General features: G+C 43.7%; 1 protein-coding gene across 2 annotated transcripts in view; it reads right to left on the bottom strand.

Annotated features, from left to right (window-relative positions):
* Positions 1–1,397: 1,397 nt before the first annotated feature.
* CREB3L3 (cAMP responsive element binding protein 3 like 3) overlaps positions 1,398–25,181 on the bottom strand; it is a 383,132-nt gene continuing 359,348 nt past the window's right edge. For both annotated transcript variants that reach the window (XM_075337865.1, XM_075337866.1), the window contains one exon: positions 1,398–5,669. In XM_075337865.1, coding sequence (XP_075193980.1) covers positions 5,323–5,669 — 347 coding nt within the window. In that variant the 3' untranslated portion in view covers positions 1,398–5,322. The remainder of the gene's footprint in view (positions 5,670–25,181) is intronic.

Below are 25,181 nucleotides of genomic sequence, written 5' to 3'. Positions count from 1 at the left end.
CCCAGGGCATTTTATCTCATAATCATGATCCAACCCTTAGACGTAACACGGAAAGCTCCCTGCTGTGACCTGGACACGGTTATTGGGCCCTCCCCCTCCGCTTCTCTGCCGATCCCGACACTCCCCCCGCTCCTCAGCTCAGCAGAGCATAGTATGCTAAGGAGCGCGGTATACCCTAGCATGCGTGTGGCAGAGCATTACGGGTGTGCGTGCGTCAGAGCATTGTGGGTGGGCGTGCGTGCAGCAGAGCATTGCAGGCATGCGTGCAGCAGAGTATTGCGGGCATGCGTGTTTGCGGCAGAGCATTGTGGGCGTGCGTGCGTGTGGGCGGCAGAGCATTGGGACATGCGTGCGGCAGAGCATTGCATGCGGGTGTTCTTGCATGTGGCAGAGCATTGCATGTGTGCGGCAGAACATTGCGTGTGTGCGTGCGTGGATGTGACAGAGCATTGCGGGCGGGCATGCAGGCAGCAGAGCATTGCAGGCGTGCGTGCATGCGGCAGAGCATTGCAGGTGAGCGTGTATGCAGCAGAGCTTGGTGGGCATGCATGAGGCAGAGCATTGCGGGCGGGCGTGCAAGCAGCATAGCATTGTGGGTGGGCGTGCATGCAGCAGAGCATTGCAGGTGGGAATGCAAGCAGCAGAGCATTGCGGGCGGGCGTGCATGTAGAAGAGCTTTGCAAGTGGACGTACGTGCAGCAGAGATTTGCTCGACCGAAACGTGCAGAGCGCTATGTGGGGAGCACTATGCAGCTGTCCTCGGTGACACTTTAGGCATATTAGGATCACGTTGCGGTCACTATCAAAATGGCTCTGCACTGTGATCCTAAACCTCATCTTCCTTTATCCTTATGGAAACACCCATATTAGGAGGTGGGAGGGGGGAGGTGACATCACACATAGGAGAGCAGATTGCACCCATTTTTACTGCAGTTGGAATGTGAGCTAGTTCGATAATAATTCTACAGCAGGATTTCAGCAGCTGCTCCCCCTGGTTATTAAGAGTGGAAAATATCAAATTTAATAATTTTTTTGTTATATTTTGCTCAATTAAAAACAAATAATAATATTTAAACAAAATATTAAAACATTAATACTTTATATTTTTTCAGTTATTGATTTTTTTTTTTTGGATGACACCTTCCCTTTAAGCTTTAGTTACATGACGTAGGTAGCCTGTGATGCCTGGTGATGGCTTTGTGATATGTTCTGATGTGAAACCTTGGCTCACAGCATTCATGTGACTTAGCATGACACATACTTCACCGCGTTCCAAATTATTATGCAAATGCTATTATTCTCTGATGTTCCTAAATGGTCTATGCAAATGACTCAGTATAATGTTCAAATCATCAAATATTAGAATATGAATCCAATTTTATTGGACAAACCTCGAAATGATAACAGTATTTTTTAAAAAAAACTAAAACAACTCAAAATGTTCCAATTTATTATGCACAACAGTTTTCAAACATTTTATATAGATTGTAAGGAAAATGGTCATTTGTTGAATTTTCAGTATGAATCACGTTTACTGAAAAAAAAAGCTTTTCTAACCAAAAACATCTTAACGATCCAACTTCTTTAATATCCCTTTCACAATTCTTGTTTCCCTAGAATCCATTGAAGTTTTTGGATAGTTTCTGTAATCTGTTCGGGTGAGCCTGCACTGACATATAATGTATGGGTCTGCTGAATGATCTGTTTGTTTGCTGTTATAACTGCACATGATTGGAGCAAACTGCATTCCCTGTGTGAACGCTACCTAGTGACTACCTGAGAGCATGAATCCCTACAATTGGTGTTTGATTGTGGGCCAGAAGTCCAAAAGAGCACAGATGATTACAGGTTAAAGACTGAATTTCATGGGTAAATACAGCTACAGCATTGCAAACACAGACTGCTGCGACCCAAACAGCCCAAATCAAGGTCCCACGTAATAACCACACCTGTGTAACTTTAAACATAACTCTTTACTGGAGAGGTAGATCAAACAAAAACACTCTCATATTTTGTGGATGAGGTCGGTCACAGCTCTCGACATCAGGCAACCGGCCTGGAAAAAACATCACCAACGAAGCGGTGTGCTCCGACCGGACTCCCGGTGCACAAACGTCTTCGTGTTTAACCTAGAAACCGCTGTGACTTGGAGAGGCACAATAATAAAACATAAGGCAGAAGAGCAAAAGGGTGGGAGATGAACTCCGGGTCTCGCAAGAAGGAGAGGCCGGAACAGGAAAAGGCAAAGGTATTTAAGGAAGTAGATGTAGGAGGGATAAACGCGTCATAGAGGAGGAGGAAGAGGTTACTACGTGAGACAAATAAACTATGTATTGACCTTAACAGGGCACAGCAGTCAGGGGGAACGGAGGTGAGAGAACCTGGAGTGTCCCACAATCTGGAAGCTTGTTAAGCAAATGCTCCAGGCCAACCAGCAACAACTACAGCAACAGGAGCTTTACTAGCAGCAGCAGCTGGCCCAATAGGAAACCAACAAATTCCTAATCTAGCTGTTTCAGCAGCAGATGGCTTTCCTGACAGAGACTGACAGGGCCAGAAAGACAGCAACTAAAGCCAGCCAAAGTGAGGGCATCTGTGTGAGGTGAAAAGTATAGGAGGTTTGGTAGAAAATGACTAAGGAGGACAATGTAGAGGTTTTCCTTATTGTCTTTAAGAGGGTGGCAGGCAGACAGAAACTGTCCCACAGCAATTGGCAGATATCCTAGCTCCATATCTTACTGGGGAACTGAAGAACGCATACTATGACATGGCAATGCAGGGTGACAAGGAGTATGGCAAGCTGAAGGAGGAAATTATGGCATGTTTGGGAGTAACCTTGAAAGTGTGAGCACAACGGGTGCACCTCTGGCAATACCAGAGGGATAAGCCTCCTTTGTCCCAGATGTTCGACTTCTGGTGCAAAAATGGCTGCAGTCTGAGACTTGCTCTCCAGACAGATGGTGGAAAGAGTGGTAGTGGACCAATTTATCTACTTACTACCTAAATACTTGCAAAGCTGTGTTGCCCAAGGAGATCCCTAGAATGCAGAAGACCTTGTGAGCTTCATGGAAAGATATTTGGCTGAGAACACTCTGAGCAACCAAGGGAGCCTGATGTCATCTTTCTGGAATATGCAAAATAAGGGGCCCAAGACAACATCTAAGAGAAGCCCAAATACCCCAGGAGGGATCAGAGCCAGGATCAAAGGGTACATTTCATTCCATTGTCTGTTGGAGGTGTAATATACCGGGTCATATATCATCCCATTGTTCACTGGTATCAGAATCAATAGACTACCCCATATGTCGATGTATCTAATATTTTTCCCATCCCGCGTGCAGTGCCATACCACGACCTGTTGAGGGACCTCAACTGTGCCAGGTGACAGTGAACGATGTTACTGTGACTGGACTCCTGAAAGTTTTGTGAGCTTAGTAAGGGCCACACGTCTGCATGTTGTAGTCCCTGGGAAGGGCGTAGGGGTAAGGTGTATCCATGAAGATACCAATAACTATTCCATGGCCCGTGTCGATGTATATGCACAGACCGTGGTTATGTGTCCCACAAAGTGGAAGTAGTCAAGGATTTGTTGCATGCTTTTGTTATCGGTCGAGATTTTCTTTTGTTCTGGGACTTATGGGCTAAAGCTGTAGCGCCCAGTAGTCTAGTATGCCACCAGGAGTCGGCTATGGTAAAAAGGTAACATGATGAAAACTGTGAATTTTACTGTCTAGAGAGGAGGATGAGGAAGCTTTCCGTGGAGCCAATATCCATAACCTGGAGGAGTCCCAAGACAACTTTGAGGCTTCCCAGTTCAGGGATTTTGCGGTTAAATGTACTTTGGAAAATGTACGTGTATTAAATGATGTTGCCTGGGAGCCCCTGGAGCCAATAATCATTTTCCACAAGTGGAGAGGCACTTTGTTACCAAAGTGAAAGGACAGGTAACAAAGTGCCTCTGCAAGGCACAAGAGGGAAAATCCAAGGAATATGGTCAGTTGGCTCAAGTGAGACAGTTTAGGCCTTGTAATTACGTACTTGTGTTAGTCCCAACGGTGGGGAGCACCTTCCTTACCAAATGGCAGTGGCCCTATGAGGTAGTAGAAAAGGTGGGAAGGAAAGAAGTCTTTCCCTTTATAATATGGAAACCTAGTTACACCCTGGAAGGATGGGGACCCACTCAAAATCTCGTCCTTGTTGGCCTAGTCAGAAACCAACATAATATATATCAACGTGGCAGAAACTTATCTGTCCTCCCAAAATCAATATTTGCAAAAATAGGTGCAAAGAAGTAGGGGCAGGTTCTTGGGTTTAGCCTCGCGCTAAGATCAATTTAAAGCCCCACAGGCTTTGTGTGTTGGCAGATGGTGAAGAGCCCTTGGCTTTGGGCAGGGGGAGGGGGAGCAGAAGGGTACTTAGAATGTGTGTATCCGTATATGTAAAGGCAGTTTTAGGACATTATGAAGCATACAACCTAAATATGGTGATGTCAGATTTACAACTTTTTCCAAAGAAGAAATCCATTCAAGAATTATTCTTTCAGGCTATAGATAATTTTAAGAGAATCATTGTGTTGAACAATAGACTAGAGATAATCAATTCAATATAAAATGGTGATGTAAAAAAATATGGAAACAACTAAAGAACTTACTTTAACTTCCACTTGTAGGTTTACAATTGTCAAAGAGGATTTCTCCTTTCAACTTTTTTTTTTTTTTTACTAATTTCATCCTTACTTTATTAAATTAATAAAATCAGCTGTTATTCATTCTCTTTGGGCCCAGCACTGCATCTCTGCCGCTGCCTAGGTAATTTGATACAAGGTGCAGCAGTGATATTAGATCACTATCTCTCCACCAATCCCTGGGCTCGGAGCTTGTACTCTGATTGGAGGAGATATTGCGATGGACCCAAAGAGGATGACTACTATCGAATTTTATTATTTTAAATATGGCTTGATCGAATTAGTGTAAAGGAGTTGAAATGGGAAAGCCTCTATAAATCATGTAAATGCAAATTTATATGAAAAGTGAACATTAAGGCTGGGCAGTTACGGTCTAAAGTTAGTGGTACAAACAGTCAATCAGCTGACAGGATAGAATTTCAATCTATTGTCTATGGCAAGCTTTATCCATATTAGATATCCCTTTTTTTTCTCTACAAATATTTTTATAATCTACTGTAATTAAAAAACCTTATGATAGCTTTTCTGCCACATTTGAGCAAACGCGAATGATGTCCATTCCCTAGATTGTGACCAGATTTGCATGTTTTAATATGTTGTCCTTTGTTTAATGACATTTTTATATCCTTGTTGAAACTTTACAGCTCACTTTCTTGTTTCAAGGGTTCTTTCCAAGACACATGTTTCATCAGTTGTGATGCCACTTGGTCATCCCTGAAATCATGTAAGATTTCTTCTCTACTGTCATCCATCAATGGGACATGCTCATTATTTAGCTGCCTTGTCAGATTCTTTACTTCAAGTGATTGCTCCTCAGTTAAATGAGGTGCTTTAATAGGTAGGGTTTTATCCAGATACTTTCGAAGAGGTCCCATTTCTTTATGTGTCTGGCTTCCTGGACCACCCCAATGTGCAGCCTCTCGGGTCTCATGTTGAAAATGTAATACTCTTGACGAAGCTGCATTATGCAAGGACCTGGAAAATACTAGGAAAAGCAAGAAATGTTAGATGGATTGTGTGACATTTTAAGTTTAATTCCATAAAGATCAGAACTGAAAGGGCCTTAATGACAAGTCAATGTATTTATTCAGAGACCTGACAGAGTTAGACTGCAGAAGTATCAATGTCGTGACATCAAAAGACAACCGCAGAATGATGACCAACGCTGCCCACATTAAAAAGACAGTCATAAAAGGGTAAATACATGGACAGAATCAAAGCTCACTCAAGCACCCTTGGCTACACAGCCATTTTTGTTTTTACCATACCAGATGCATTTGAAATAGTAAAAAAAAAGGTGGTGCGGAATTGAGAATATAACCAGCAAGTCATTGTTTTTTTTAGGTTTTGTTTTTGTGACAATAACTTAACAATGAACTGTTAACTTTGTTTTCCTGGTCAAAATGGCAATGGTAGTAATAATTTATATTCTGAAAACTATGAATACAGTGATAGCAAATATGTACCTTTTTAAGTTTTAGATTTCACTATTCACATTTTGGGAAAAAGGAAAGTGATTTAATATATATATATATATATATATATATATATATATATATATATATATATATATATATATTCACAAATATATACACTGACAAGCAAAAGTGCAACAGTGGTTTTGAACTTTTGACTTTCAGGCGCAATATCTCACCATCCACTACAGCTTTGAGTGTGTGTGACTACCTTCATTTTATAGAACGTCATCTTGGCCATCTCATATATAAATTTGACTTGTTATTATTTCACATATGATAAGTTATGCGGATTCTTGTCATGTCACTGCATTGCTACTGTTTTGATCCTAAAATCGAAATGTCATTTTTAATTATTTTATTAGTATTTTGAAAATCCATCTTTGGCTTTTAGCACTGCCTGAATCCTTCTGGGCATTCTATTGATCAGATTCAAGCATGTCTCGACTGAAATCTGATCCCAGATCTCTTCTACATGTTCCCAATGTTGGTGTATACTGGTTAACTCACTTGGGTATGTATACAGCATTTTCTTCAACTTTATTCACAAGTGTTCAATTGGCTTGAGGTCTGGGAACTGTTGGGGGCCAACTAAGCAACTCTACTTCAATTTCAGTGATCCATTTCTTTGTCAATCTCTACATATGCTTTGGGTCATTGTCTTGCTGGAACATTATGTCATCCTTTTCATACCCATAGTACCCAAGAGTAAGAAGTATCTCGTCTTGTAGGACACACACACACATGCCTATAAATATATACATATATATGTATACATGTATATATGTATACTGTAAACCTTGCCATCGTATGTTCGTGACACGACGGATGTCATCAGGCGGATTGACGGCATCTTTATGGATGATGACACGCTTATTATGACTGCTGATGTGGAGAGCCTCTACACCTGTATTTCCCATAGTGACGGATTGGAGGCGGTCCGCTTTTTCCTCGACATGAACGGTTGGGATGGCAAACTTAACCAACTTATTCTCGAACTGCTCCGCTTTGCCCTTACCTACAATTTTTTGTGTTTAAAGACCAATTTTATCTGCAGCAGCGCGGCACTGCCATGGGGGCGGCTTGTGCCCCCTCGTATGCCAACCTCTTCCTCGAAATGTGGGAGAGGTTGGTTTTTGGCGATGGGGGCACAGCGGCCAGTTCCCAAGTGCAGTGCTGGCTCAGATACATTGATATTTTGTTTTTGTGGCAGGGCACGGCGGAGCAGTTGGAGATATTTATGGGCCAATTAAATGCTAATAATTATAACATCAAACTTACTTATAAGCATAGCAGCTGGTGCATTGACTTTCTTGATATAAATATTGAGGTGGACTCCAATTCTGTTATTCAACTAACGTCCATCGAAAATCCACATGAGTCAATGCCCTGCTGCATGCTTCGTCGGCCCATACACCAGCAACAATACGCTCCATCCTGACTGGTCAGTTTTTGAGGACAAGGCGGATCTGTTCCTCAGATCTGTCTTTTGAAACACAGTCGGCTGGTGTCATACGCCGTTTCCAGGACCGTGGATACAGCAAGCGCTGTATCAAAAAGGGATACTTATGGGTAAAGAGGACTCCCCGTATACAATTAATTATATCCCAAAAAAAGAACAATCTGATCCACCTGTTTGCTTTATAGGATCTTTTAACCACCATTGGAACACCATGCGAAATATCCTGGATAGATACTGGCATGTTCTTTGCTCTGATCCTGCCTTGGCTGATGCACTCCCTCCTACTCCTCTCATGACGGCCTGACGTGTTCGCAATCTTTGTGACGTCTTGGTAAGGAGTCACTACATACCCCCTCCTTTCTAACCCATTCGGAACTCGTAGTCCTCTGCAGGGATATTTTCCCTGTGGATGATGTTTGGCATGTCCCAATGTCTTGCGCACTAATACTTTTAAGACATCTAATGGCATCCGGACGATTGACATACGTAGGTATATTGCTTGTAATACTGCCTACGTTGTCTATTATGCGACTTGCCCATGCTCCCTGATTTACGTGGGACTCACCTCACGTGAGTTGCGTGTACATATCAGGGAGCATGTGGCAGTCCTTTGATCTGGTCCGGAGGTACTTTATCGCCTAGGAACTTTCCTCTGCAGCACCTCACTTATATGCACTAGCAATTTAGGTAAATATGGTTTCCTTAATCAAGTATTGGCATACATGTCTTTATCCTCCCCTTTTGGTATGGCATTTTTAATTTGGGAATTGTTTCCTTCATATTTACCATACTTTACATTACTTGACCATATCATTTATTATCTGGAAACCTTTTTCCTATGAATTGGCTATTTGTCCCTCCTTTCCCACTCTCCTGTGGTTGTTTTTAGATTTTTTTACGTAGTGCTTGTTTGTGTAATCAATAAAATTGTCTGTTTTTTTGCACAAATTACTCTTTTCCTCTTGTGTTCAATATGTTCCCTATGTTGGTGTATACTGGTTAACTCACTTGGGTATGTATACAGCATTTTCTTCAACTTTATTCACAAGTGTTCCTTGAGGTTGGCTTGTTGGCTTGAGGTCTGGGAAATGTTGCGGGCCAATTAAGCAACTCTACTTCAATTTCAGTGATCCATTTCTTTGTCAATCTCTACATATGCTTTGGGTCATTGTCTTGCTGGAACATTATGTCATCCTTTTCATACCCATAGTACCCAAGAGTAAGAAGTATCTCGTCTTGTAGGACACACACACACACACACACACACACACCTATATATATATATATATATATATATATACTATATATATATATACTAGCTGTACTACCCGGCTTCGCCCGGGTTAATAACTGATGTTAGCAAAATAGAATGTATTAACAAAAATGTATTCTGCACACAAAAACCACAAAACAAATAGATAGATATGTGTTTAAAAGGCAAAAACTAAGCTAATAGAAGAATTTCACAACATATATTTCAACCCCACAGATATTCCACACAGATTTAACTAAATTGGCCAAGTAATGTGCTCCGTCTGTCTCTTTCCAGGTCTGTCTCTTTCCAGGTCTGTCTCTTTCCCCGTCTGTCTCTTTCCCCGTCTGTCTCTTTCCCTGTCTCTTTCTCTGTCTGTCTCTTTCCAGGTCTGCCTCTTTCCCCGTCTGTCTCTTTCTCTTTCCCCATCTGTCTCTTTCCTGGTCTGCCTCTTTCTCCGTCTGTCTTTTTCCTCGTCTGTCTCTTTCTCTGTCTGTCTCTTTCCCCATCCGCCTGTCTTTGTCTGTCTCTATCTCTCTCTTTCTTTCCCCATCTGTCTCTTTCCAGGTCTATCTCTTTCCCAGGTCTGTCTCTTTCCCAGTCTGTCTCCCCGTCTCTTTGTCTGTGTCTTTTCCTATCTGTCTCTTTTTCTGTCTGCCTGTCTCTATTTCTCTGTCTCTTTCCCCATCTGTCTCTATCAAGGTCTGTGTCTTTCCCCATCTATCTTTGTTTGTCTCTCTGGCTGTCTCCTCCTTTCCTGTCTGCCTGTCTCTGTCTGCATGTCTGTCTGTCTCTTTCCCCATCTGTCTCTTTCCAGGTCTGTCTCTTTCACTGTCTGTCTGTCTCTTTCACTGTTTATCTCTATCTCTCTGTCTCTTTCCCCGTCTGTCTCTTTCCAGGTCTGTCTCTTTCCCCGTTTGTCTCTTTCCAGGTCTGTCTCTTTCCAGGTCTGTCTCTTTCCAGGTCTGCTCTGTCTGTCTCTTTCCCCATCTGTCTCTGTCTGTCTCTTTCACCGTCTGTCTCTTTCACTTTTTCTCTGTCTTTTTCCCTGTCTGTCTCTATTTCTCTGTCTCTTTCCCTGTCTGTCTCTCTTTCTCTCTCTCTCTATCCATCTCCCCACTGACATCATATCACCTCACATATAAGCTTCTTATACTGTGAATGTCCTTTGTTCCTATAGCAACCAATCACAGCTCCTACTAATAACCTGTAGTTCCCAGCTCCATTTACTTTAATGGAGGCATGTTTTTTGGACAGTAACTGTAAAGCGCAGGGTTACATTTTCCTGTGAAAACATAGTCTACAATGTTCCCTGGGTCACATGTGGTGTCTGTGCAAAATCTCGTGATTGTAAATGCGGCGGTGCGGATATACTTTTCGTTTCACTTTTTCCCCATTATGTACATAGGGGCAAAATTGATTGGTAAATTGGAATGCGCGGGGTTAAAATTTTTCCTCACAAGCATACCCTATGACGCTCTCGGGGTCCAGATGTGTGAGTGTGCAAAATTTTGTGGCTGTAGCTGCGACGATGCAGATGCCAATCCTGGACATACACACACACACACACACACACACACACACACACAGCTTTATACATTAGACTAGCTGTACTACCCGGCTTCGCCTGGGTTAATAACTATTGTTAACAAAATAGAATGTACTAAGATTCCCGGGATAGAATGTATAAATAGAATGTATTAACGCCCGGGATAGTAACTGTCTCTCTGTTTCTCTCCCTTTCTCTGTCTGTCTCCCCCTCTGTATATGTCTCTCTGTCTCTCTATCTCTATGTCTGTCTCTTTCCCTGTCTGTCACTGACTGTCTCTGTCTCTTTCTCCGTCTGTCTCAATCTCTTTCCCTGTCTGTCTATCTATCTCTGTCACTTTCCCTGTCTGTCTCTTTCCCTGTCTGTCTCTTTCCCTCTCTTTTCCTGTCTGTCTCTTTCCCTCTTTCCCTTAGTCTCTTTCCCTGTGTCTGTCTCTTTACCTGTCTTTGTCTGTCTCTTACCCTGTCTGTCTCTTTCCCTCTCTTTCCCTTTCTGTCTGTTTCCCTGTGTCTGTCTCTGTCTCTCTGTCTGTCTCTTTCCCTGTCTGTCTCTTAACCTGTCTCTCTCTTTCCCTCTCTTTCCCTGTCTGTCTCTTTCCCTGTCAGTCTGTTTCTTTGTCTGTGTCTGTCTCTTTGTGTCTGTCTCTTAGGCCTGCGACACACATCCGTGCCGCCGGCACGTATTTGTCATTTTTTACACGTACCGGCGGCACGGAGACACGTTAAGCAATGCTACCCTATTTTAGCAGGCACACACACGTAAAACCACACGGAACGTGTGTCCGTGTGCGTTTGTACGTGTGTGCGTTTTTCAAAGCGCTGACATGTCAGTGTTTTCTCCGGCAGCACGGGTGTCACACGGACCACACCCGTACCACACGGGTGTAGTGTGGATGCGGTCCCGTGTGACACACGCCGGAGAAAACACACGTGTCAGTGAAAAAAACCCCAAAACATTAACTCACCTTCTCCAGCCCTCCTGTCTCTGCCGCTGCTGCCTCTTGCTGCCGACCACAGCTCATTATTTTCATTGAATATTCACTTCACTGCCTGGCAGCAGCAGCAGCGGGGAGATGGGAGTGCTGGAGACCGAGGATCAGCACCACGGACAGCAGCGCGGACAGCAGGAAGGACCAGGTGAGTATGTAAATTACCGGTTCTACGTGTGCTATCGCGGATAGCACACGTAGAACACACGTGGCCCGCACGTTCCAGAGACACGAACTTACCTGCACGCAACACGCAGGGGAAATACGTGTCTCTCAGCACGTGCGTGAATTTCACGTGAGTGTGGCAGAGGCCTTACCCTGTCTATGTCTGTTTCTTACCCTGTCTGTGTCTGCCCCTTCCCTGTTTGTGTCTGTCTCTTTCCATGGCTGATTCTGACTCTCCAACATTCCATATAAGGGCGTGGCTGCGCATTCTTCTGAAGTTCTGGCTGCACTGTGGCTTCCAGCTCCATTCGCTTTAATGGAGGCAGGTTTTTTGACGAATAACTATAAAGCGCGGGGTTAAAATTTCCCCTCAAAACAAAGCCTATGACGCTCTCGGGGTCCAGACGTGTGAGTGTGCAAAATTTTGTGGCTGTAGCTGCGACGGTGCAGATGCCAATCCCGGACATACACACACACACACACACATACAGTGCCTACAAGTAGTATTCAACCCCCTGCAGATTTAGCAGGTTTGATAAGATGCAAATAAGTTAGAGCCTGCAAACTTCAAACAAGAGCAGGATTTATTAACAGATGCATAAATCTTACAAACCAACAAGTTATGTTGCTCAGTTAAATTTTAATAAATTTTCAACATAAAAGTGTGAATCAATTATTATTCAACCCCTAGGTTTAATATTTTGTGGAATAACCCTTGTTTGCAATTACAGCTAATAATCGTCTTTTATAGGACCTGATCAGGCCGGCACAGGTCTCTGGAGTTATCTTGGCCCACTCCTCCATGCAGATCTTCTCCAAGTTATCTAAGTTCTTTGGGTGTCTCATGTGGACTTTAATCTTGAGCTCCTTCCACAAGTTTTCAATTGGGTTAAGGTCAGGAGACTGACTAGGCCACTGCAACACCTTGATTTTTTCCCTCTTGAACCAGGCCTTGGTTTTCTTGGCTGTGTGCTTTGGGTCATTGTCTTGTTGGAAGATGAAATGACGACCCATCTTAAGATCCTTGATGGAGAAGCGGAGGTTCTTGGCCAAAATCTCCAGGTAGGCCGTGCTATCCATCTTCCCATGGATGCGGACCAGATGGCCAGGCCCCTTGGCTGAGAAACAGCCCCACAGCATGATGCTGCCACCACCATGCTTGACTGTAGGGATGGTATTCTTGGGGTCGTATGCAGTGCCATCCAGTCTCCAAACGTCACGTGTGTGGTTGGCACCAAAGATCTCGATCTTGGTCTCATCAGACCAGAGAACCTTGAACCAGTCTGTCTCAGAGTCCTCCAAGTGATCATGAGCAAACTGTAGACGAGCCTTGACATGACGCTTTGAAAGTAAAGGTACCTTACGGGCTCGTCTGGAACGGAGACCATTGCGGTGGAGTACGTTACTTATGGTATTGACTGAAACCAATGTCCCCACTGCCATGAGATCTTCCCGGAGCTCCTTCCTTGTTGTCCTTGGGTGAGCCTTGACTCTTCGGACAAGCCTGGCCTCGGCACGGGTGGAAACTTTCAAAGGCTGTCCAGGCCGTGGAAGGCTAACAGTAGTTCCATAAGCCTTCCACTTCCGGATGATGCTCCCAACAGTGGAGACAGGTAGGCCCAACTCCTTGGAAAGGGTTTTGTACCCCTTGCCAGCCTTCTGACCCTCCACGATCTTGTCTCTGATGGCCTTGGAATGCTCCTTTGTCTTTCCCATGTTGACCAAGTATGAGTGCTGTTCACAAGTTTGGGGAGGGTCTTAATTAGTCAGAAAAGTCTGGAAAAAGAGATAATTAATCCAAACATGTGAAACTCATTGTTCTTTGTGCCTGAAATACTTCTTAATACTTTGGGGAACCAAACAGAATTCTTGTGGTTTGAGGGGTTGAATAATAAATGACCCTCTGAATACACTTTTCACAATTTAAAAAAGAAAATAAAAAAAGAAATAACATTCTTTTTTGCTGCAGTGCATTTTACACTTCCAGGCTGATCTACAGTCCAAATGTCACAATGCCAAGTTAATTCCGAATGTGTAAACCTGCTAAATCTGCAGGGGGTTGAATACTACTTGTAGGCACTGTACATACACACACACATACATACACACATTCAGCTTTATATATTAGATATATACCTCAGCATTGAGACCACCATTGATCCTTGTCAAGTATCCAGTGACTTTGGTTGTGAAACAGCCCCATATATTCAAGCTTCTTCCATCAAATATGACAGTTCCTTCAATTCCTTGATCCATTAGCCCCTTCTTCCCTTGTTTCTTCCAGACCCATTTGCATCAATGATAGCCTAGTCTATTGAACTTTCTTCTCATCGCTCCAAATCACCCGTTTCCAATCTTGTACTGTCCACTTTTTGTACTTTTCTGCAAACTCATGCCGAAGCTTCTTATGACAATATTAAAGTTGAGGCTTCTTCACCTTTTTTTGGCCTACTATTCCAGATTTGTATAATGTACATTAATGCCACCTCCAGAGTGTTGGTACTGTTCTACCCCCCTCCCCCGGCGGGCATGCTGGCACACTCACCCTCCCGACCTCTCAGTGGTGGCTACTCCATCTCTGGTCCCTGCTGCCAGCTCCCAGGGCCTGCACACACCACACAGGTCTCCTGGGACCATACTTAGAGAGTGCTCACGGGCGAAACCCATTCTTATAGGGCCAGTATGACCTAACCTGAAAGTGGAAGCCTATGGCTGAGACACTAGATAATAAGGCACCCTCCCTTTATGGGGGGGGTGCCTGGGTAAGGTGGGTTATTCCTAGAAATGTGTAGCTAGTTGTTCAGGTCCCTTTCCCATGTGCTGCTGTGATACTTATACCTGTCTGTTTTGTAGTACTGGCTGCTGCATCATTCCATATTGGACAAACCTGCTGTACCTGCCTCTTCTGCTGCATCGTTTCATACTGGATGAGCCTGCTGTATCAGCCAACCCAGCTGCATCTGCCTCATAAGAGAATGTCAGTGTCCATATCGCTGGGGTCAGCTGGGGCAGCACCATGTCTCCCTGAATGGCACTTGGTTGCTACTTGAAGCCAAATCCACTTCCACAACCAGAGGCTCTGGTGAAAACCTGCTGTGCCCCATAGTCAGGTGTACTGTGTGCTGCAACCCAGTGGGTCCACTCCCCACTCAGACCCTTGAGCATTACACGTATGTTGCATGGTGCTTGCATGGACATCTATGATCTCACTATTACAAAGCATAGAAGGCAACCCCATTGCCGTGTTTGTTGCAGCAGAAAATGATAGACTTTGTCATGATCTGACTTGTTGACTCTGATATTTTGCCTGGACGTCCACCTCTTGGCTTTTGAATAGATTGATGGACTTAATGTTGCATTCTTCTAACTGTCATGGCACTCACATGATGCATTTTGGAAATTTTCTTGGCCAAGAGACCACTATCGATGGACTGTACGATGCTGTTTCTACTTTCTTGCAAAATCTTCATGGCTGCTCCTCAATTCGAACCAGTGAACTTGCACTTGGAAATTAACCTAATAAAACACTGAGCTATTAGGGCATGGGAGAATAGGTTGCAATTTGTAGAAGAAGGAAAATATGTTTTTCACCACAAGGAGCAAAACAGTAACAATGCGGTGACATGACAAAAATCTGCATAACTAATCATATGGTAAATAGTTGCAAGTCAAATATATGTATGAGATAGCCAAGATGATTGCCTATAAAATGAAGGTAGTCTCACACTCAAAGCTATAGTGGATGGTATGGAGGCTGAAAGTCAAAAGTTCAAAACATTGTTAGCCTCCTCGTCAATTTATTTATATATACAGTCATTGCCGAAAGTGTTGACACCCTTGAAAGTGTTTCAGAAAATGAAGTATTTCTCACAGAAAATTATTGCAATCGTAAATGTTTTGTCATACACATGTTTATTTCCTTTGTATGTATTGGAACAACACAAAAAATTGAGGGGAAAAAAAGGAAAATTGGACATAATTTTACACAACTCTAAAAATGGGCTGGACAAAATTGTTGGCACCTTTCCAAAATTGTGGGTAAGCAACTTTGTTTTAAGCATGTGATGCTCATTCAATCTCCCCTGTGGGAAGTAACAGGTGCCTGCAATGTGGAAATCACAACTGAAAGCAGATAAAAAGGGGAGAGGTTGGCTCAATCATTGCATTGTGTCTGTGTATGCCACATTAAGCATGGAGAACAGAAAGAGAAGAAAAGAACTGTTTAAAGACTTGAGAACCAAAATTGTTGAAAGACATCAACCATCTCAAGGTTACAAGTTAATGTCTAGAGATCTTGATGTAGCTTTGTCCATGGTTGGAAACATAATCAAGAAGTTTACAACCCATGGCACTGTAGCTAATCTCCTTGGATGTGGACAGCAAAGAACAATTGATGAAATGTTGCATTGCAGAATAGTCCGTATGGTGGATAAGTAGCTCCAATCAAGTACCAAAGAAATACAAGCTGTCCTGCAGGCTCAGGGTGCATCATTGTAAGTGCAAACAATCGGTCGACATTTGAATGAAATTAAACGCTATATCAGGAGGCCCAAGAGCACCCCACTGCTGACACAGAAACATAAAAAAAAATAGACTGCAGATAGCCAAAATGTATATAAAACAAAATCCCTCTGGGAAAGTGTCTAGTGGACAGATGAGACAAAGATAGAGCTTTTTGGTAAAACACATCATTCTACTGTTTACCAAAAACGGAATTAAACCAACAAAGAAAAAACACAGTACCTACAGTCAAATTTGTTGGAGGTTCAAAGATGAGTTGTTTTGCCGGTTCTGTCACTTTGTTGCTTGACTGTGTGCAAGACATCATGAAATCTGAAGATTACTAAGGCATTTTGGTGTGTAATATAGTGTCCTGTGTGAAAAAGCTGGGTTTGCGTCCTAGCTCATAGGCCTTTCAGCAGGACAATTACCCTAAACATATTTCAAGAAGCACCCAGAAATCGATGGAAACAAAGTGATGGAGAGTTTTTCAGTGGCTAGGAATGAGTTTGGGTCTAAATTCTATTGAAAACAAGTGTAGTGGTGAATGTGCAGATTAAGATCTCGGCTCTTTGAGATTTCAATTTGCGCCTGTGCTGCTTCTGTAGCTATTATCCTCAAGCACATCTTGTCCACTGACCAGAGATCCCGTCGCCGCGATGCCCTCTCCTCACAGAATGCCATGCCGTCACCGAATTCTTAAAGCTGCGCCCCCAGTAAGCTACATGTGGATTATATGATGCACCCATATTTTCCTCCCAATTTTTTGGGGAAAAAGAGTGCGTCTTATAATCTGAAAAATATGGTATTATACATATTTACCCATCATCACAGGTTCTTGTTTATAAAAAAAATATGAAACAGATTTAAAAAATATTTTAAATCTATATACAGTGGGTAATAAAACTATTGAACATGTCACTAATTGTCTAAGTAAATATATTTCTAAACATAGTATTAACATGAATTAATGGTAAAAATCCATCCAATCTACACAGGCAAAGAAATCAAACCATTTATGCCCCTAAATTTAGCTGTGTAGTGATAAGCGAGCACTAAGATTCTTGGGTGCTTGTTACTCGAGTTGAATAATTTATAATGCTTGAGTGCTCATCTCGAGTAACAAGCATAATGGAATTCAATGGGAAACTCATTTTTCCGGTAAACCCTAACAATATTCGCTTCATAGACTGGTATTGCTAGGTATATTTAAGAATAGTAAGAGAAGAACATGAGTGAAAGGGAGGTGCATGCCTGCCTGTCTATGAGCCCTACTGCTCCAGGCAACATGCAACTAGGAGACCCAACGTGGAGTCCCCATTTCCATTTCCCAAAATCAGGAGCAGACATCACTAAAGTGGCATCAATTGCCCCAGATTACAATTAGTATAATGGCGCAGCATGTATGCATGGTACAGGGTCTGAGACATGGTTCGGCCTAGCATTCCTACATTAAACATTGATCAGTTACAGGTGAATGAGTGACAGGTGTAAGCCTGGTGCTCTGAGACACCTGCCACTGCATGCAACACACAACATGGAAACCCAACTTGGAGTCTCCACATTTCAAAAAAATTAGGGGCAGACACTGGTAAAGTGGCATCAATTGCCACAGAGTACAAATAGTATAAGGCCCTGTGTGCACTAGGAGTTTTTACCCGCGGCTTTGCTGCAGAAATTTCTTGAGAAATGTTTGTAATCTTCCTGCAGACATTTCCCAGCAAAACCTATGGGAAAAAAAAATAGCTGTGCGCACACTGCGTTTTTTTCTCAAGAAAATTCTTTCTGAAGATTTTCTTGAGAAAATTTCTTGAGAAAATGTGCATGTCACTTCTTTTCCGCAGGTAGCTGCGGTATTTCACTCCATTCACTGTAATGTAATCGCAAAATACCGGGGGTATACCGCAGGTAGCAAATGATGTGCGGTATACCCTCAGTATAGCCGCGATTTACCTGCGGTAATGCTCATCGCTGCCTGCGGCTTTGCAGGAAGTGATGTCCTTATGACAGAAGAGGAAGCGGAGCAGAGTAAACACACAGATCACACTCCCTGGACGCAGCACAGAAGCACTTCCGTGTTACCTCCAGGTGCCCGTGCAGTCTCTGTCCTGCTGCAGCCCCGCAGCTGACAGCACAGCAGTGTCAGTGTCTGCTCGCAGTATCAGCAGCTTGTCACCCTGCAGTGCGTGCAGCCGCGGGGATGACGATCGCTGCTGTCAGGAGGTGAGATGAGATAATTACCTGCCGTGATGATCTCCTGCCTCCTGACGTCACCGCTGTCACTGCCGTCTATGCCCGCAGCCCGAGACTGTCACTAGCGGTGACGTCACAGGCTCTCGTGATACTGCTGAGAACGTGGTGGGCATAGAAGGCAGTGACAGCGCTGATGGCAGGACTGCAGGAGATCATCACAGCAGGTAATGATCTCATCTAACCTCCTGACAGCAGCACTTGTCATGCCATGCAGTGACCTGGGCTGACCTATTGATGTTAGCTCAAGTCACTGCATTACTCTCCCAGCCAATGGTGATCATTCTGTTCTTCATTGACTGGGACAGTGACTATGGTATGGATCGCCGTGGGACCCCCTTATTGGATTACGCCGGACCAGGATTTGATTGTTCTTGTCAATAAATTGGTGAAAGAGGGAATGTGGGGAGTGTTTTTTCAAATAAAACTTTTTTTGTTGTCTATTTTTTATTTCTTACTGACTGGGTTGGTGATGTCGGGTATCTGATAGACGCGTGACATCACTAACCCCAGGGCCTGATGCCAGGTGACATTACACATCTGGCATCAACCCCATATATTACCCCGTTTGCCACCGCACCAGGGCAACGGGATGAGTTGGGGCAAAGCGCCAGGATTGGCACGTCTAATGGATGCGCCACTTCTGGGGCAGCTAAAGCCTGCGATTTTTAGGCTGGGGAGTGTCCAATAACAGTGGACCTCCCTAGTCTGAGAATATCAGTCCCCAGCTGTCCGCTTTACCTTGGCTGGTGATCCAATTTGGGGGGGGGGACCCCACGTTTTTTGTTTTAAATTATTTATTTAATGTAAAATAACACCGTGGGGTGCCCTCTGTTTTGGATTACCAGCCAAGGTGAAGCTACCAGCTGTAGTCTGCAGGCTGCAGCCGTCTGCTTTACCCTAGCTGGCTACAAAAGATGGGGGGACCTCACATCATTTTTTTTTAAATTATTTATTTATTTTTTAGCTAAATACAAGGCTAGGCACCCTTTAGTGCCACATGAAAGTCACTAAAGGGTGCCAGCTTAGAATATGCAGGGGGGTGGGACATTATATAGGTCTTTCTCATCTATCTATCCATCTATTCATCTTTCCCTCTATCCATTATCTGTCTATCTATCGATTATCTATCTATTATCTATATTATTTATTGCAGTTCAGCATAAAAAAATGCAGGGACCAACCTGCGGAAAAAACGCGGCAAAATCGCAGCAAAAACGCATGCGTTTTTCCCGCAGTTTTGGTGCTTTTTTTTATTGCAGGTGCGGTAATCTTCAACTCCCAGAAGTTTCTCAAGAAATTTTCTTGAGTAAAATCACTTTCCTAGTGTGCACATAGCCTAATAGTGCAGCTCAGCAAAAAACGCTAGCCATGCAAATCAATCTGCTCCCAAAGGCATCCATACACCAACCATCTGTTGACCCACAAGTAAATGCAGAAAAGGAAAGGGTCGGCATCTGGAGAAGTAAAATCTTCAACAAAGGAATTGTTACAAGATTTAGATACAAAAGAGAGACAATATTTCATAAAACAGATTAAATAATTTGGAATTAAATCCACATGCAAATTACAACAAATGAGTCAATTGCATGACACATTGCAACAAATCCTTTGACTCATGATGGGTGTTAACTAGAGATGAGCGATGTTCGATTCGAACTGTTCGCCAATTTCAAATTCGAGTGATTTTGGGCGTTCGAGTCATTCGACGAACTCGAACGATTTGCTTCAAGTTCAGCAGTTCGAGTTACCGTTCGATCACCAAAAGCGTGGCTTTTCACAGTAAGGCTATGTGGACACATTGCATATCTGCATGCGTCCTGCATTCCCAGCACAATCCCTCTCTCTTTCCTACTCACCGATCATGGGCGCCTCCCTGCACGGCTGTCACAAAGCTCCGGCGGCTTTTCCTCTTTTGAAAATGGCTGCCGCTCATTATTCAATCTGGTATTCCCTGCTTTCCCCGCCCACCGGCGCCCATGATTGGTTGCAGTCAGACACGCCCCCACGATGAGTGACAGCTGTCTCACTGCAACCAATCACAGCCGCCGGTGGGCATGTCTATATCGTGCAGTAAAATAAATAAATAAAAAACAAAAAAAAACCTGCGGTTCCCCCCCAATTTTGATACCAGCCAAGATAAAGGCACATGGCTGGAAGCTGGTATTGCAAGGATGGGGAGCACCACGTTATGGGGAGCCCACCACCCTAACAATATCAGCCAGCAGTCTCCAGGAATTGCCGCATTCATTAGATGCGACAGTCCCGGGACTCTACCCGGCTCATTCCGAATTGCCCTGGTGTGGTGGCAATCAGGGTAATAAGTGGTTAATTATGGCAGGCGTCTCCCCGAGATACCTTCTATGATTAACGTGTAAGTAAAAGTAAGTAAACACACACAACGAAAAATTCTTTATTTGAAATAAAAGACAAAAAAACCCATCATTTACCTCTTTATTAATCCCCAAACAACAATCCAGGTCCGAAGTAATCCACACAACGCTTTCAGCTCTGCTACATCAAGCGGACTGGGAGCGCCGTAGAACACGAGCGCTCTGTGTCAGATCCACGCAGCAACTGAAGTGAGCCGCACTGTTACTGGAGACTTCACTGATGCGGTCACCTGACGGCATCAGCTGACACTATAAGTCGAGTGGTGAGGCCGGCTTTTTACTGCCCGGCCGGCTAAACTATCAGCTGCTGCTGTCGGATAGGAGTCTGCACAGAAGTGTGTAGTTTGTCTTTTTTTTTTTTTTCACTGATGCATCAGCTGATTGTATAAAAGCCGTTTATACAATCAGCTGCTGTGTCATGTGATTCAGGTCCTTGAACCTGGGCACGCCATGTCGTGTTTTTTTTTTAATTATTTTTTGGGGGGGGCAATTACAAGGCTAAGCACCCTTTAGTGCCACATGAAAGTCACTAAAGGGTGCCAACTTAGAATAAGCAGGGGGTGGGACATAATATATGTGTTTGACATCTAATCATCCATCAATCCATCCATCCATCCTAGCTTGTTAGGCTGTGTGCCCACGATCAGGGTTTGCACCATTTACGACACAGAGTGTTTTTGGTGCATCCATAATGCTGCATTGTGCAGTAAAAGTGCAGTAGAAGGATTTTTAGAAATTTCCTGACCACTGTGCTTCTTTTCTCTGCAGCATAAACTAACCGGCGACATGGCTTCCTGAGCCTCAGCATGTCAATTTATGCTGCAGAGATGAGAGTGTTCTCCATGGGGAGCATAGAGCTAAAATCTGTAGCAGCCTGAACTCGGATCGTAGGCATGGGCAGCTGCGTTCTCCCATGAACAACACTTGCATCTTTACAGGAGGGCTGGCACTGTGTCCTAGATGCAATGTTACCAGATCGCAGGCACATAGCCGAAAAGTGAGACATTTGGTTCTAGGGCAACATTTTTTGGAAAGTACCTGAGGGTTCAAAATGCTCACTATACCCCTGAATAAAATCCTTGAAGAGTCTAGTTTCTAAAATGGAGTCACTTGTTGGGTTTCTGCTGTATAGGTACCCTAGGGGCCCTACAAATGCAACATGGTGCCCGCAATTTATTTCAACTTTTCCAAAATTCAAATGGTGCTTTTTCCATTCTGAGCCCTAGTGTTTGTACAAAAAGAGGTTTTTGGCCACATGTGGGGTAATCCTGCTCTCATAAGAAATTGGATAACAAACTTTGAGGTCCACATTTTGCTATTTCCTCTTGAAAAAGGGAGAAATTTGGTGCTAAAGCAGCATATTTGTGAAAAAAATGAAATTTTTCAATATGAGGACCTAAAGTTATCAAATTCTTTGAAGTACCCGTGTTTTAAAAATGATCACTTGTGGGGAGCTCCACTTTTTAGGCACCTCAGGAGCTCTCCATTGCGACATTGCGTTCGTTAATGACTCCAGCTAATTTTGCAGTCAAATGACAGTCCTTCCCTTCCGAGCCCTGCCGTGCGCCCAAACAGTTGATTTCCACCACATATGAGGTATCGGCAAACTCAGGAGAGTAAATTGCATGGCGCGTTTTTTCCTGCTACCATTGTGGAAAAAAAACAACTCTGGTTGAAGTAACAATTTTTTGGTAAAAATGTATTTTTTTATTTTCATGGCTCAACGTTATAAAATTATGTGAAGCCCCTGGGAGTTCAGGGTACTCACCAAACATCTAGATAAATTCATTGAGGGGTCTAGTTTCCAAAATGGGGTCACATGTTGGGGAGCTCTACTGTTTAGGCACCTCAGGGGCTCTCCAAACGCAACATGGCGTCGGTTAATGATTCCAGCCAATTTTGCAGTCAAAAGACGCTCCTTCCTTTTTGAGCCTTGCCATACATGCAAACAGTTGATTTCCACCACATATGAAGTATCTGAATACTCACCAAAAATCTAGATAAATTCCTTGAGGGTCTAATTTCCAAAATGAGGTCACTTGTGGGGGGTTTCTGCTGTTTAGGTACCTTACTCGCAATCTTTTTCAGCCAAATTTGCTTTCCAAAATCCAAATATTGCTCCTTCCGTTCCTAGCCCTCCCATTTGTCCATACAGAGGTTTCTGACTACATGTGGGGTATCACTGCGCTTATATGAAAGTGGATAACAAAGGGTTTTCTTGAAAAAGTGAGAAATTAGGTGATAAAGCAACATTTATGTGAAAAAAATAATGAAGTACCTGTGGGTTCAAAATGCTCACCATAGATAAAATCCTTCAGGGGTCTAGTTTCCAAAATGGGGGCACTTGTTTTTAGGTTTCTGCTGTTTAGGTACCGTAAGGGCCCGGCAATTGCAACATGGTGCCCACAATCTATGTCAGCCAAATTTGTGTTCCAAAATTCAAATATTGTGCCTTTTCTTTTGGACCCACCCATTTGACAAACAGAGGTTTCTGACCACATGTGGGGTATAGTGCACTCAGAAGAAGTTGGGTAGCAAATTTTGGGTTCCATTTTGTTGTGTGATTTCGTCACATTTGGTAAAATGATAATTTTTGGTTTTTTTTAATTCCACATGGCTTTAGTTCCTGTGAAGCCCCTGAAGGGTTAATAAACTTCTTGGATGTAGTTTTGAGTACTTTGAGGGGTGCAGTTTTTAGAATGGTGTCATTTTGGGTATTTTCTGTCACCTTGACCTCTCAAAGTCTCTTCAAATGTGATGTGGTCCCTAAAAAAATGGTTTTGTAAATTTTGTTGAAAAAATGGGAAATGGCTGATGAACTTTGAACCCTTTTAACGTCCTAACCCCAAAAAATTTTGTTTCAAAAATTGCACTGATGTAAAGTAAATGTGACGCTCCTGCGGTAACCAGGTGTCACAAAAATAAGGTAACAACAAGGTAACAGCTCGGGTCCAACATGACTGTGCCAGTCACTACACACACACTAGCCCACCAGGACATTTACACTCGCTGTACCCGGCTGGGAGCCTCACCTAGCCAGATGACAGGTCTGGGCACTATTAGATAACAGGCAGCTAACTGGGAGGAAAGAGACCAGACCTGGGGGAGGAGAAAGTGACCTGGGGAGTGTGGCTAGTCAGTCGGAGAAAGGAAGTGAAAGAGGAACGAGTTGTGAGTTGAGGAGAGTAGTAAGAAAGGTGTCAAGACAGACCACAGACTCTTGAGACACATGGAAAGCAGTAAAGAATCTTCAAAGACCTGAGTAGAAAGATCAGCCACTCAGAGGAGGAAAGTAGCTGGAGAGAGAGCAAGCTCCAAGGAGAGAGGGATCCTGTGGGGGGACATCCAGGGCTCACAGTACTTTGCACGCACGGGTTGCAGATCCCAGAACAGACCAGGACTTCAAGCCATCTGTTAACTCTGCCAGGCGGGTGGGTTTCCAGGACTCATCTGCCACCACTAACGTCTGAGGCATCAGCAGCAAAGAGGGGACCAGGACATAATCCCTTAAACAGTCCAAGCTGCCTGCGGCAGGACCCAGACACCAGGAAGACCTCCAAGTGCTCCACGCCAGGGAGGATCCACATACACCACAGTGCATCGGAGGTAGAGTGGCACCAGGTTGGCAGGCACAGGCATCAGGGACACGGGCGCACCTGGGATCCAGTACGTCCCCAGGACGTGAAGCCAGTAAGTAAAGACAATCAAATTGCACTCTCCGTCTGGACTGCTTCATTGCGCTGTGCCTCCACTGTGCCTCCACATTAACCCATCACCAACCCCTGGGGAAAAGCCCTGGTCGTGGAGGGCTCCACCATTCATGCTGCCCCCATCCATCATCCCCAGTGGGAACCCACAGCAGCGGCCCTACTATCCCTGGCCGCAAACCGCAAGTGGCGTAGTCAGACTTTATTTTTATTTTCATTTAAAACTGTTCGACGGTGCCCTGGGTCCGGGACCCCTCGAGCCACGCAGCTCGGCTGCCCTGGGGAGCGACAAAAACATGTGGGAAATGTAATTTATTACCTATTTTGTGTGACATAACTCTCTGGTTTAAGGGCATAAAAATGAAAATTTTGAAAATTGCAAAATTTTCCAAATTTTCATCAAATTTCTGATTTCTTTCTCAAATAAAAGCAAAAAATATCATCCTAATCTTATAACTATGCTGAACTACAATATGTCACAAAAAAGACAATGTCCGAATCATCGGGATCCGTTGAAACATTCTAGAGTTATTACTTGTGAATGTGGCACTGGTCAGAATTGCAAAAATTGGCCTGGTCATTACGTACAAAATTGGCTTCATTCTTAAGGAGTTAAGAGTACCCCTGCAACTACAGGAGACACATAACATGGACACCCAACTTGAAGTCTCCACATTTCAAAAAATTTAGGGCAGACACCACTAAAGTGGCATCAATTGCCCCTAAGTAAAAATAATATAATGGCACAGTATTTCT

Source organism: Anomaloglossus baeobatrachus, chromosome 1 (genome assembly GCF_048569485.1).
Source record: "Anomaloglossus baeobatrachus isolate aAnoBae1 chromosome 1, aAnoBae1.hap1, whole genome shotgun sequence".
Lineage (NCBI taxonomy): Eukaryota > Metazoa > Chordata > Amphibia > Anura > Aromobatidae > Anomaloglossus > Anomaloglossus baeobatrachus.
Note: the sequence above shows the minus strand (reverse complement) of the source record. Positions and strands in the feature narration are given on the sequence as shown.